The 14,042-nt window shown below is 52.4% G+C and overlaps 1 protein-coding gene across 1 annotated transcript in view; it reads left to right on the plus strand.

Annotated features, from left to right (window-relative positions):
- EVPL (envoplakin) overlaps window positions 1-13,695 on the plus strand; it is a 24,074-nt gene extending 10,379 nt beyond the window's left edge. The window contains exons 9-22 of the mRNA XM_010134723.1: window positions 581-676; window positions 1,121-1,246; window positions 2,113-2,259; window positions 2,405-2,559; window positions 4,036-4,133; window positions 4,739-4,920; window positions 5,697-5,875; window positions 6,294-6,432; window positions 6,966-7,159; window positions 7,661-7,811; window positions 8,399-8,482; window positions 8,568-8,678; window positions 9,284-9,376; window positions 10,246-13,695. Of these exons, the coding sequence (XP_010133025.1) occupies window positions 581-676; window positions 1,121-1,246; window positions 2,113-2,259; window positions 2,405-2,559; window positions 4,036-4,133; window positions 4,739-4,920; window positions 5,697-5,875; window positions 6,294-6,432; window positions 6,966-7,159; window positions 7,661-7,811; window positions 8,399-8,482; window positions 8,568-8,678; window positions 9,284-9,376; window positions 10,246-13,695 (5,205 nt within the window). The remainder of the gene's footprint in view (window positions 1-580; window positions 677-1,120; window positions 1,247-2,112; window positions 2,260-2,404; window positions 2,560-4,035; window positions 4,134-4,738; window positions 4,921-5,696; window positions 5,876-6,293; window positions 6,433-6,965; window positions 7,160-7,660; window positions 7,812-8,398; window positions 8,483-8,567; window positions 8,679-9,283; window positions 9,377-10,245) is intronic.
- Window positions 13,696-14,042: the final 347 nt, after the last annotated feature.

Here is a 14,042-nt window from a genome sequence, read left to right on the forward strand (position 1 = left end):
AAGAACGAGAATGTCTCTGTGTATCAGGAGACAGGAGGTGGGTTGGGAGAGCCTCTTCACCTCTTCTACAGAGCTGCTGTGTTACTCTTTCCTCCCACACTGCACCGTACTGCAGCATCTTTCTGACTGCTCTAGCCCTGTGAGGAAGCTGAGGATCTTTACTGCCTCAGGAATCTCAGGAGATAGTGGCTAATATCTGTGTGGTGGGACTAGCTCCTGCTCTGGTGCTCAGACGTGTGGTTGGTGCAGCTGCATTCATGCTGCTGTGAAACTCCACCTGTGACATGGTATGACCTCCACCAAGTGAAAGCAGCTCCAAGGTTATAGTTTTAAGCCAGCATTGGCGAGATGAGGTGGGCTCTCAGCCACCACCGCTGGAGCTGGAGCTGAGACCCCTTGGTGGCTGCTCAGGTCCTTGTCAAGAAGTGTCCCTGCTCAGTCTCAGCATCAGCCAGTGCCTGGGCAGAGCTTTGACTCTGCTCAGTAGCAGTCTTTGCTCTTTCTCTGATCTTCTGGGGAAAAGTGGTGGGGGAAGTAGGACTAGCTGGACTCCACTGAGTCATTCTCTGTCCCACCACAGGCTCACCAGGAAGCCTTGAAGAATGAGTGGCAGAATTTCCTGAATCTCTGCATTTGCCAGGAGAGTCAGCTGAAAAGCGTGGAGAGCTATAAGAAGGTAAAAAGCAACGAGGTGCCTGGGGCTCAGGGTCAGGGCAGAGGACGCAGGCTGGGAAGAGGGACAGCGAAGGGATGAGGACGGGCCATCCTTTGCTTGCACTAGTCAGAGTATTTTGGTGAAACACCTCTCAAAACACAGTCCTTTAGGCTGAGTGGGGGCTCTGTGCTCTGAGCTGTGGCATTAGCGTGCTGGCTTGGAGGAGAGGGGCAGGGGAGGGTTTGTTCATTGTGGTCACCCGGGACCTGTCTGTTGATTGGGGTGTTTGCCTGTGGCTCAGGCGATGGAGGGTCCTGGTCCAAACACACACTCTGAGAGTGGTCTGTAGGGTCTTGTGAGCACCAGACAGGTTGTGGGAGAGATGCTGGGAACCGAGAGACCCTACTAGACTTAGAGACAACAATGTCCTCCCATCTCTGACTGTTTTCCTACCCACACCTCCAGTTCCAGGACGATGCCGAGGTTGTGAGCCACTCCCTGAAGCAGATGAACTCTGACCTGGACACCAAATACAGCAAGTTCAACAAAGACAGCCCTGGGGTAGTGTCAGATCTGCTGCTTCAGCTGGAGGTGAGGTCTTCAGGGCCGGTGACACTAGCCAGACCTAAGCAGCAGCCCAAACATCGCAACCTCCCCAAGAAATAACCAGGTGAAGCTGTTCCTACCTGGACAGCTCATCCCTGCTCTGTGCTAGGGAAGAGGAAGCCCACAGCAATACTGTGCTCTGGACACTGAGCCCTTGTAGGCTCAGAAGGTCCACACTTGGGGCAGTGACCCTGGGAAGACACCTATCTCCATCAGTGACATAGAGTTGGGCCCCAGGTCACCATCAGAGTAGAGGAGAAGCACGGGGTGAGCTGCACGTTGTCCTAAACATGAGACGCTTAGATTAGAGGGCACACAGATGGCATGAGGTGCTGGCAGTGGGGAAAGGTCCTCTCACCTCCTCAGCACTCTCATGAGCCGAGGGCAAGGGAAGAGATGAAGAAATCTGACTTGAGGGGCAAGATGGAGATAGGAAAGGAACGTTTGCCTGGGAGAGAGGGAGGAGACACGTTCAAAGCGGTGTCTTCCCATGCGTGCAACAGATTTCACTCCAAAGAGGTGCAGGGATCTCAGTACCTTCTGACACTGGAATGCAGCCACCTCTTGGCAGGTCTCTGTTCCTCTTCTGAAAAGAAAAACTTCTCCAGGAGATACACTGTGACAGTGTGGGATCACCTAAGGTAAACCCAGGCTGCGCCTTCCTGGCAGATCTGCTCTGAGTGAAGAGAGGAGAGTCATAATGAAAAGGGGAGAAAGGGACAGGGAGGGATCAAGAATGGAGACGTTTCTGACCACACAGCTGGCCCCAGCATACCAACTGTAGTGTGACTCCCTGCCCTTCATTCTCATCCAAGCCTGGTTGCAACCACTCTCTTCCCTGTTTTTCCTAGAATGAGGAGAAGGCGGTGAAGCAGGCAGAGAGGAGCATCACCGACCTGAAGAGAAGGAGCAAAGAGATCAGCCCCCTGAAACTACGCAGGATGCGTCCTTCCCAGACCCTCACCTTGGACACCCTCTGTGACTGGGATGCTGGGGAGGTGAGGGCCTGACTAGCAGCACTCTCAGATGAGGCAGGCAACTGGATTCTTCTTTGGTTGCTCTAGATTTTGGCTCCATGGTGGGAGGAGCTGGCCTAGTGTCGGAAAGCCAAGCCTTTCACTGGGTTTTGTGTCTTTGTCCCAGGTGCAGCTGTCCAGAGGTGACAAGTACACCCTGAAGGACAACAGCAACCCAGAGATGTGGGTGGTCCAGAGCAGCACTGGCGTGGTCCAGGAGGCACCTTCTGCTTGCTTCTCTATCCCTCCACCAGACCCCGAGTCCATAGACAAGGTCAACAGGTGAGTCTGCAGTGGAGAGCCTGACCCAGAGAGATGTTCAGCTTTACTCTTAGGTCTTAGCCAGCCTGACTGCCTCGACTGCAGAGAAATAGCAGCTGGGAGCACACCTCTGGACTGTCTGGTACGAAATCCCGCCTGGAGAGGGATGGTTCCCTGCTCTCAAGTCTCTCGTCCAGGTTCCTGCTGTTCCTCAACAGCCCTGCACGCTGCACAGACCTTCTTATCAAATTGTTTCCTGGCAGTGATTTCTTCACCCAAACATGTGACTCGCATAAGTTTGACTAAATTCGTTGCAGAATCAGTCTGGAGCTTGGGACTTGCCAAACAGGGCAGAGTTATCTGTGGTGTTTCCTCTCAGCCAGCCCCGGCTGGAGACTGAGAAGTGTTCTTTGAACCACTGCGTGGTCTGCAGCCTGGCTGCTCATTCTGCCCCTGTGCTTCCCGCAGGATGGGGCGGCAGTGCAGGCAGCTTCGGCGTTACCTTTGTCATCGTGTCCTCGGGTGCTCAGATAAACTGGTGCCGCTCCGGTGCTGCAGAAGGGCCCCCAGCCCAGGCACAGGCTTACCCGGGCACGCCCGTGATGGGAGCTGGGTCCCAGTCACACGGCTGAGAGGACTTGCGTTGCTCTTCCTGAGTGCATACCCCTCTTGACACGTCCCACATCACTGAATCCTTTGGGTTTACGGGTTTCATGTGTTTTTTAAAACAGAGAAGAAAAAGCTTGCAATATCCTCCTGGATGACAGCTCTGCAGGTGTTGCCTGGAAAATTCTCCCCTTTTCAGGACTCATCTGACAGCTTGTTTGATTTCGTGGTGTTTGCTTCCCTTCCTACATGCAAAATATTTGTCCTTGGTTTATTTCCCAGCCTGTCTCACCATTTGGTCCCTCTGCAAGGAGCTGTGTCCTGGCCCCGCAGAGGGACAGCCCTCTCAGCACAGCCAGGCAAGCTGGGGCTGGCTGGCTTTACAGCGTGGTGTTTAGTGGGAGCAGTCCCTCAGCAGGCATGTGAACTAGGCTGGTCCTTCAAAGGCCTCTCCTCCTGCTCCCGTCAGTCTTTCCTCACCCAGAAGTTTTTTGGTCTTTCCAGCTCCTGCTGATCCCAGCTCTAGTTTCATTAGAAGGGAACCATCACCACGAGGAGACTTGGTGTTCTAGTGCGGCAGTCACAGGAGCAACTACTTGCACTCGCTTCCTGTGAAGCTGCAAAGCACCGCAGTGATTTGATAGCTTCTGCTGAGAGTTGGAAACACTGGCTGCACTGGGAGAAAACAGCGGTTCAAACTAACCGGCAGCTCTTGCTGCTGTCCCCTTTCCTAAAGGTTATTTCTGAGTTCCAACGGGCTGCAGGCTCCCAGCCTGCTCCTGCCTTTGGGGACACCTTTCTTGGTAGATGAACACTGCTGCTGCTGAGCCAGGCTCTGTCAAGGCTTGCTCAGCTCAGCAGTTTCCCCGTCCTGCTCCTCTCTCCTCACAGGCTGGAGGGGGAACTGAACACAGTGAAGCAGAAGCGAGCGGCGGTTCAGAGCACCCTGAGATGCAGCCATAAGGAGCAGGTTCAACCCGGCCAGCAAGGTACGTCAGCTGCTTAGTCAAGCCCTCTCCACAGCAAGCCCATGCACCTCCCTCAAAATGCTCCCAGGCCTAGCTGGGAGCAGAGCACCCACCCCCCCAGGCAGGGGGATGTGCCTGTCCAGAAGCCTTAATTAAACCTTTGCAATCCGGGTCCCTGGCAGTTCTCTTCCCTAGCTGGGGACTGTAGAATAAGCAGGTTAAACCCCAGCCCCTGACTAGCTGTGTTACCCTCACAGCTGTAGTTTAAAAGCTCCCAGCAAAGCTGAGCAGGGCTGTGTCTGCACGGCAGCACATGGCTGTCTTTGTCCCTTCTTTGGACTTGAGCTCTGGAGCTAAAACTGTTTTCCTAAGCCTTTGCCACGGGTGGGCACCTGCATGTGCATGATGCTCTGTGGATTAGAAACATTAACTGAAGCGTTTATGGTTGTGTCAAACCCCCATGCTCAGGAGATGTCTGTGTGCTTCAGAGCTGGCAAAACACACAGGGCAGAGCTTTGCAGCAGGGCCCTCATAACAGGAAGCTGGAGGCTGAGGGACCATGTGTGGGAGATCTCAGGGAAAGGGCCATGCACCATGGGATTGACCTAAGCTGTGTCTCACTGCAGCTCTGCCCAGGAGCCCCCCTGTAGCCCAGGATGATCCCGAAGCTGACCAGCTTCTCTGTAGCCTGGATCGTCTTGGCAAGGACTTGGTTCAGGTAGAGAAGGAGGTCTTGAACCGAGTGAGGTCTCCAGTGAGTTACAATGACCCCACAGAGGACCTTGCCAGGAGGATCAAACACCAGCAGGTGGGTGCTGCTGCGGGCAGGTTGGAGCAGGATGAGTGTGGTGGCTCTGTGTCCTTGGCCCAAACCAGAACTGACACAGGAATCATGCGGGGGATGACAGCTGGTGCTTCAAAGGAGAACTTTGTGCTGCTGTTGCAAGGGTTTCAGGCTGGCGTGAGCCCTTGAGATGGGACAGGTTAAGCCAAACCTCAGAGAAACACAGGGTTTTCCCTTGGCTCAGCTCTCTAGCAAGGTGGTCCATTCATTTCAGAGCTGTGCACCAGGCGCCAGCCTTGGGGAGACTTCAGCCTTGTTGTGGAGGTGCTGCCACCCTTCATTCTCAAGTCTGTAGTATAAAATGCTATGGGGTAGAAGGTATTAATCCAAGGACCAGCTTTGACTCAACTGATGGGGAGCACAGACTGGTAGATGTGAGTGGAACAGGAAAAGAGGCAGTGCCCTGGAGCCCCCCTCCTTTCCTCTGGGTTAAGGTCCGGGTCTGCAGTAGTTCAGGTTGTTGCAGTAGTTCATCTGCGGGTATTTATCTGGCTCTGGCAGAAGGATGGGCTCAGGCAGGTAGGTTTCTTCCATCTCTCTCTGTTTGGATCTCTTTCCCACACCCTGCCATTTCCAGACAGCCACAGTCTGGATGGGGCTGTGCCCCAAAGGCCAGCTCCTTATGAGAGGGCCACCGCACCCTTAGCCCCACAGCAAAATCCACCCCTGAGGAAGACACGTTTTCGCAACAGCACTGTTATGGCTGTCTGGGGTGACTCTGCTCCCATCTGCCGTGGCAGGAAACAACAAAGAAACTTGAGAACCTGGGGGCAGCCAAGGATGCCTTGCAGAAGGAGTGTGAGACCTACCTTTCCAAGCAACCCACCAGCACCTCAGCTTCCCAGCTCCCTGTCACACTGAATGCGCTCAGGAGCAAATATAATGATGTCAACATGCTCTGCAGCCTGTACAATGAGAAGTGAGTGATGGTGGCATGGCCTTACGGGGATGAGGGAAAGATGTTCTGGCATAGAGGTGTGAGGGAAAAACGCTTTTGGTCTATGTGAGCACTGGATGAGGTCCATCCACCCCAGTGCAGGTTGGAAACCTCCCATCCATCATCAAAGGCACCTCTGAAGGACTTCCTCTATGTAATCTGTGGTCAGATCCCTGTGCTGTGGACAGTCCACCACAACAGGTGTGTGTCCCAGCTTTGCTGTGTGTGGAGAAACGCAACATACTTGACTTCTGGGCAGCATGTCAGGGTTGTGAGTGCATATTGCTTGTTTTCTGTCATGCTGCAGAAACTCTGATGTTAAATAGCAAAATCAGAGTGAAAAGGAGAAGAATAGGGTCTTCTGTAGCTAACCTTGTCTTGTCATTTTTCCCTTTCCCAGGGCTAAGGCTGCCCTGAACCTGGAGACTCAGATTGAGAACACGGACAAGATCATCAGCACGTTTGAGGCCAAGCTGGCTCAGGATAGTATTGTTCCTGCATCTCCCAATGCCCTGCAGGATCGGGCCAATGATCTGCAGGTAGGAGAACATCAGGCCCTTCATTAAGGAAGGGAGATCTCTGAGCTCAGGTAGCAATAGTCTGGAGAGCTGGACTTGGCTTTCTTGACCACTACAAGGCACCAACAATTAAGCATTTCCAAGGATTTGTTCTCTGAAAGCTTTACATTGGTGTCGCAGGCTGAGCTGTGCTCACTGGCTAGCAGAAAGCTTGGTCCCTCTCAGGTTACCTTTGGGGTCCCTAAAATATGTGATGAACCCCTTAGCATCTAACCTCTGCTGCTCTGCCTCACACCCATCCCTATTCTTTCCTGCTCCCTGCCCCATCATTAGCATTCACTGTCTTCTCCAAAACTTCTCCTTTCTGCTCCATGCATGGTCCAACCCACCTTGCCTCCCACCTTCTTTACTGCTCCATCTCCTCCATGCTGCTTGTCTATCCTGGAGAGCCTGACTAGCTCTCAGATGCTGCACCATTAGTAACTGTCGAGGAGGGTGTTCCTGGCTGGTGCATCGATTGATGCAAACCTGGAGGTGTCTTTTTTCCCCTGCAGAAGATGAAGCGGGAGCTGGTGGCTCAAGAGGATTGTGTGCTGAAGTTGAACCGGGGGCTCAAGGATGCCGAGTACAGCTGCAGCGCCGTGCAGAACAACTTCCAGGAGTACTGCCCTGACCTGCCCCGGCAGAAGCGGGAAGTGCAGCTCCTCAATGATCGCTACCACGCCATTGCAGACCAGCTGGATCAGCGGTGAGGAACTATGGCAGCATCTCTGCTGCTCTCAGCTAATATGCTAGCTAACACTAGTCAGAGTCCCAAGAGTGTGTTTTTCGTTGCAGGACCCTGATCCTGACCACCCCGCTGGTGACCAGGGCTGTCCTGCTGTGTTGTTGCCACCTTCCTATGCACAGCACAGGCTTTGAGCTTCCGGATAGCTGTGAGAAGGCAGCCTCAAGTAGCTGACTCACCCAGTGACCCTACCCAGAGAGGCACTGGTGCTTAACACTTCTCACAGACATTGCTGCTGGTTGCTTGCCTTTTTTCCTTCTCTCATCTCCGAAGTTGTCCTGCAGTAGCAAACCTGATGTGCACAGAGTTGTGTTCTCCATTTAGAGATCAGTTGTCACCTCCCTGTTTTTGTTATCTTGGTATTTGTTGTGGTGACATTCTCACCATCATGTTGTCTTTGGAACTTGCACATGATTCTTTGTTATTCCCCTTAATGATCCCATTCACCTTTGTGTTGTGCAGAGAGAAGACCCTCAGAAACATCAGCCTCACCTACCAGCAGTTCCAAAACTCCAATGAGAACCTGATGTTCTGGATGAACAATCTACCCAAGCACCAAGTGAAAACCACCGATGGGCCAAGCCAGATCAATTACAAGCTGCAGGCGCAGAAGGTGTGTTCCAGGGCAAGCATCTCAACCTGTAACCTTACAGGAACAGGGGAATTTGCTTGTGAACAATATGCGAAATAGCACCAAGCAGCATCTAGTTGTGTGGTCCACCTATCACAGTGAATGAGCTACGACAAGGAGACAATGGGCTGCAACCCACAGATGATGTATTTTGTCCCGCTGTGTTCAGCTGCAGTGCTGGTGTCCTCATCTGTGCTAGTCACCCCCAGCTTAATAACCTTTCCATGGAGAGCTCACTCCCAGGTCCTGAAAGATTGTGCCTCAGGCTGGGATGTTGTATCTGGGTCCTCCCTCTTTCTCCCCTTGAGCAGATCCTAAGCTGACTAGCTCCAAGATGAGATGTGGAGGTCTCTGTTGGCTGGTATTTATCTCATAGATGCTAAATCAGTGTGGCAGGTCCTTGGCAAGTGACAGTGCTGCTGAGATCCTCTAAAGCCCTGGAGACTCTTCCTAAATGTCCTCCTGTTCCTCTAGTACTAGGTTGAGCTACTGCTCTTAGCTGCAAGAGCATTACTGGTTGCTGTATTTCAACCTTAGCATGTCCTTAACATCATGTGTGTCTCCTGCAGAGGCTGGTGGAGGAGATTGAAAGCAAGGAGCCTGAGAAGAACACAGTGGTCAGACTATCCTGGAACGTGCAATCCACACTCAATGTATGACTGAGTTTCCCCATGTAGTACTTCCTTAGCATCTCACCTGAGAGATCCCAACTGATTCCTCTGTTTCTGCTCTGAACAGGACTATGAATTCCAAGCAGGCAAATACAGCTCTTCTCTGGACCCCACCGTGACCGACTTTGCTGCAAAGAGGCTGCGTGTGACCCCCCTACAAGAAAGCATCCAGGCCCAGGTGAAATGTGAAGATGGGGGCATGAAAATCATTGTCCAGCTTCTTACCCAAGCCCCATGTTCTCTGCAAGGCCTTAATGCCCTCTTACAGCCACAGCTGATCATGGTCCTAACCCCATGGGCAGATGTCATCAGGAATCTCTTTGTCTATGGGGCAAAGCAGCACGTGAGATCCGGGGCTTGTGACTGGTTGAGATTGCTGATCATGCCTCCTCACCGTATTGTGTGTGAAGATAAAACTTACAGGGTAGATGGATGGGGACAGGACTGACCCAGAGCTCTTCCCACTTGCAGCCCAGTTCTCCTGCATCACCTTGGGCTCTTTGTCAACTGCCATCCACAGGTGGCCCAAGGTGAATTTAGAAGTCTGGACCCTGTGTAGGCCAACAGGCATCTAACAGACATTCAGATAAAGGGGACAGGATCTCCTACATGAGTCCTTAGACTCCATGTGTCTCTAGAAAGTCAGATGAGAAGGCACTAATCCTTGGAATAGCGCAGTACCCAAAGTGCATCCGGGTGAAAGGAGGGGTGGGAGAGTGTGCCATCCCACAGAGCTGTGTCAGGGGGAGGCAGGCAAGGCTCTCACCGCTGTTTCTTTTTCAGGAAAATGATATAACCAAGCTCTACATGGAGCTGGCAGCAGAAAATAAACAGCAGCTCAGCCGGCTGGAGTTTGCCAAGAAGATTGTTGAGAAGGTACTGGCTAACAGCTCATGGCAAGATTGGGGTGCTCTAGACTGGGGTACTTGAGACTGGGCGCTGAAAGGATCTTTCCAAAGCTGCCAGCAATCTGGTCAGCCTGGGATCCCCCCAACCCTCCCTAGATCTCTGTGCCCAGGTGTGATGAAGTACGGGAATGGAAACCCCTGTGAGAAAAAGAGCAGGAGTAACCACTGTTTCACCGCGCTTCACAGTTTCGCTGTGGTTACTGACACTGATCGTAGCTTGTGACTTGCATCACCTCTGTGGGCCCTCAACTCTTTACTGAAGCTGTAGTTCATGGTAGGAAAAAGATGAGGGCTCTTAGGTCCTGTTCTCAGCTCTATCTAATCAGCGTTCACAGACTGAGCATTTCAGATTGGTCTGTGGATGTTGCTGGAGTTTAGTGTGCACAACCTTCTGCAAACACTTCATAGGCATAGACCCTTTCTACCTTTTCAGGCTTGATCCATCTGTAGGAAAAGTCTCTCTGGTCTGGAAGACTTTGTGGGCTCAGGGAGGACAAGAGATTAAACTGTGGCTCTCTGTGTGGTTGTCATGCACAGCAAGGACTAGCCGTGTTACCCCCTGCGCCCCTTCAGCGGCACATACAACAAGGCAGCACAAAGCACCGCTGTGGGCTGCTGCAGCACCTCCACGACAAAGGGAAGACACAAGGGAGTCAGTCGCTGCGATGGTGGGAATGTGTCCTCATTTGCTGTTTACAAACAGCCTTACTGGAGGCTCCCTGGGGATTCCACTTCCATCTGCTGCTGTGCCTTGTCATGAAGAAGGCCTCTGGGGCAGATTCAGGGTGTGACTGCTTTTTTTCTTTTTCAAATTCTTTTTTTGTTTTTCCCTTGCAGAAGGAAGTGCATGAGGACATTGAAGCAGTACGTGAACAAACGCAGCAATCTGAAAACAAAGGCACAATGAGCAGGGAATCTGAGAGGTTGAAATTGCAGCTGGAGGAGGAAAGGAGGAAAGTGGCCAAGATCGAAGGGGACCTGGAGGAACACAGAAACAAGCTGCTAATGTTGAAGACTCAGAAGCCCATTGAAAGAGTAGAAGAAAAGGAGGTGATAGAATATTACAGAGACCCACAGGTGGAGAACAACCTGTCTAAGATGGCACAGCAGATTGAAGAGGAAGGCAAAAAGAGGAGCAGCCTGCAAGAAGACATTGATGCAACGAGCCGGAAGCTTGCCCAGCTAGAGAGTGAGAAGAAGGTTGCTCCTGCCCAGCTACTCACCAAAGAAATCACAAAAATTGAGAAGGATCCAAGCCTGGATAGCCAAGCAGCCAGTCTTCGCCAGGAGATCAAACGTCTCCAGGGGGAAAGCTTGGCTGCTGCTTCTGAACTTGAGCAGCATAAGAGAGAGCTGCACATGCTGGAGCGGAAGCAGCCCAATATCCGAGAGAAGGTGGTGGTGAAGGAGCTGATCAAACTGGAGAAAAACCCAGAAATGCTGAAGTCCATTAGGACCCTGCAGCTACAGATCGATGAGGAATCCTTCAAGAGGAAGTCGGCAGAAGAAGCAACAGTGAAAGTGAAGAACAAGATTGAGGAGGTGGAAAGACTAATAGAAACGGCAGAACCCAAAATTATTGTTAAGGAGGTGAAGCAGGTAGAGCAGGACCCAGAGTTATTGAGGGAGTCTTCTAAGCTTAAAACACTGATCGAAGAAGAGAGGAGCAAAAACTTGGTGCTTACAGGTGAGCTGGGAGAGCTGCAGAGCCAGTACAGTATTGCAGAGAAGCAAAAACCAAGGGTAGAGGTTAAAGAGAGGGTCAATGAGATCTTCCTGGTGGATCCTGAAACAGAGCGGCAAATTGCGCACCTGAAAAGGGAGCTGCAGGAAGCTACTCTGAAAAGGACAAAGATTGACAGTGAATTGGAAGAGGCCTTAGCAGAGCTCAATGTCCTTAGGGCGCAGAAACCAGTGGTGGAGCTTAAGGAGGTCATAGAGGAGGTGGTGAAGCATGAGAAGAGTCCAGAGATTCTTAGAGAAATTGATAGGCTGAAAGAACAGCTCAATGAACTAGTGAACACCAATGGCAGGACCCAAGAGCAGCTCATTAGGCTGCAGGGTGAAAGGGATGAATGGAAGAGGGAGAGATCCAAGGTGGAAACCAAGCTGGTCAACAAGGAAGTAATCCGATACGAGAATGACCCACTCTTGGAAAAAGAAGCTGATCGCCTCCGTCAAGAGGTGCGTAACATGTCACAAAAGCGGAGAGCTGCAGAGGATGCAATCTATGACTTGCAGAATAAATACATGTTACTGGAGAGGCGAAAGCCAGAGGAGAAGGTAGTTGTTCAAGAGGTTATTCTGACTCAAAAGGATCCAAAGCTCCGAGATGAGCACAACAGGCTGAGACGGAGCCTGGATGAGGAGGTGAGCAACAGGCGTCGTCTGGAACGTGACGCGCAGCAGGTTCGTGTGCTGGTGGAAGAGCAAGAGAAGTTACTCAACTTTCAGGAGGATCGAAGCAAGAGGCTTGCACTGGAAAAGGAGATGAGACAAATTACGTTGAGAATAAAGGAGCTGGAGGAGAGTCCAGCCCCCGTGCAAGAAAAGATCATCATGGAAGAAGTGGTCAAGTTGGAGAAGGATCCAGTCCTTGAACAGTCTGCCAGCAATCTGCGCTTGGAACTGGACCGTGAGAAGATGGAGGTGCTGAACTTGCAGAGAGAGTGCAAGAACCTGCAGATGCAAATTGATGTCCTGCAGAAAACAAAATCCCAGGAGAAGACCATCTACAAAGAGGTGATTCGAGTGGAAAAGGACAGAGCACTGGAAAGTGAACGTGCACGCATCTGGGAGCTGCTGAACAGGGAGAGGGGGGCCAAGCAAAAGGCAGAAGAGGAGGTACGGCGGCTCAGGGAGAAGATTGAGAGAGCTGAAGGCATGAAGAGGACGTGGGCTCGTGAAGAGACAGAGCTGCAGAAAGCCAGGAACCTGGCCATCCAGGAGAGAGCCAACTTGGAGAGTGAACTACGGGAGCTGGAGAGGCAGAAGCAGCAGAAAGTCCTCTTCCTTCGAGAGGAGTCCAAACTGCTCAACCAACGGACTGAGAATGACAGGCAGAAGAAGAAGCAGCTGGAACATGAGTTTTCCCTGCTGGAGGCGGACATCCTCAGGGAGAAGGACCAGATTTACAACAAGGAGAGGTTAATTCGAGATCTCCAGTCGAGGGTAAACCGTGAAGAAATCAATCATGAGACCCAGATGAGAGAGACAAACCTCTCCACCAAGATCTCCATCTTGGACCCTGAGACAGGGAAGGATATGTCCCCTTACGAAGCCTATAAGAGAGGTATCATAGACAGAGGCCAGTACATCCAGCTGCAAGAGCTGGAGTGCGACTGGGAGGAAGTCACCACCCTGGGCCCAAATGGGGAAGTCTCACTCCTCCTTGACAAGAAAAGTGGGAAGCAGTACTCCATTGATGATGCGCTAAGGCTGAGGAGGATCACAAAGGAGGAGTACCAGCTGTACCGGGATGGCAAGATTCCCATCTCTGAATTCGCTTTGCTGGTGGCTGGGGAATCCAAGCCTCCTCCGTCCCTCTCTATTGGCTCCATCATCTCCAAATCCCCACTCTCTTCACCCACCACCCACCAAACCCAAACCTTCTTCCCTCCAGCCTCGCAGAAGTGCTTCTGTGATGACACATCCCCCATCGCTGGGGTGTATGACACCACCACCGACACCAAGTACAACATCAAGACGGCTGTTGTGAAGAAGCTGCTTGATCCCATGACAGCTCAGAAGCTCCTGGAAGCCCAAGCTGCCACGGGGGGCATCATAGACCTCATTTCTCGGGACCGGTTGTCAGTCCATAAGGCAGTGGAGAGGGGGCTGATTGACAGGACCTACATGCAGAGACTGCTCAATGCCCAGAAAGCTTTCACAGGGATTGAGGACCCGGTGACCAAGCGAAGGCTGTCTGTGGGGGAAGCAGTTCAGAAGGGGTGGATGACCAAGGAGAGCGCTTTCCCCTACCTGGAGGTTCAGCATCTAACTGGAGGGCTGATTGATCCCAAGAAAACTGGTCGCATCCCTGTTCTGGAAGCTGCCCAGACAGGGATGATAACAGGAGACCTGGCCAACAGGCTCCAGGATGAGTCCAAATATGAAAAGGATCTTGTTGACCCTGTCACTAAAGAGAAGATAAATTACAAGGAGGCCATGGCCCTCTGCCAGAAGGATTCGCTGAGCAGCCTCCTGCTGCTCCCGGCCAAGTCGGAGGGGTACCAGCGGTACCACCAGGCGAGCCGTTCCCCCCCGCTCTCGCGGTTCAGGCATTGAATGGATTCGGGCATGTCCTGGATCTGGTTCCTTCAGGAGTTCATCCCTTCAAACCACCTCTCCCCACAGAGGTGGCAGCAGTCGCAGGAACGGAGCGTCTAGCATTTAGGGCTGCATTCTCTTCTCTCTCAGCTATCTCTGCTCCCCGGCACAGCTTGGCCATGCAGGGAAGGCAGCGTGGTCGTGAGCCCGTAAGGGCCCGGCACGCTGGGGTCCCCACAGAACCCCGCGTGCTGCTGTGACAGCAAAGGGGGGTCGCTGCACGAGCTCCACCAGCAGTAGGTTAAACTGGTTACGCCTGGAAAGGCAGAGAGCCAGAGCGGTTTCTGGCGGGGTCGTTTTTCTGC

Source organism: Buceros rhinoceros, unplaced genomic scaffold, assembly GCF_000710305.1.
Source record: "Buceros rhinoceros silvestris isolate BGI_N320 unplaced genomic scaffold, ASM71030v1 scaffold24364, whole genome shotgun sequence".
NCBI lineage: Eukaryota > Metazoa > Chordata > Aves > Bucerotiformes > Bucerotidae > Buceros > Buceros rhinoceros.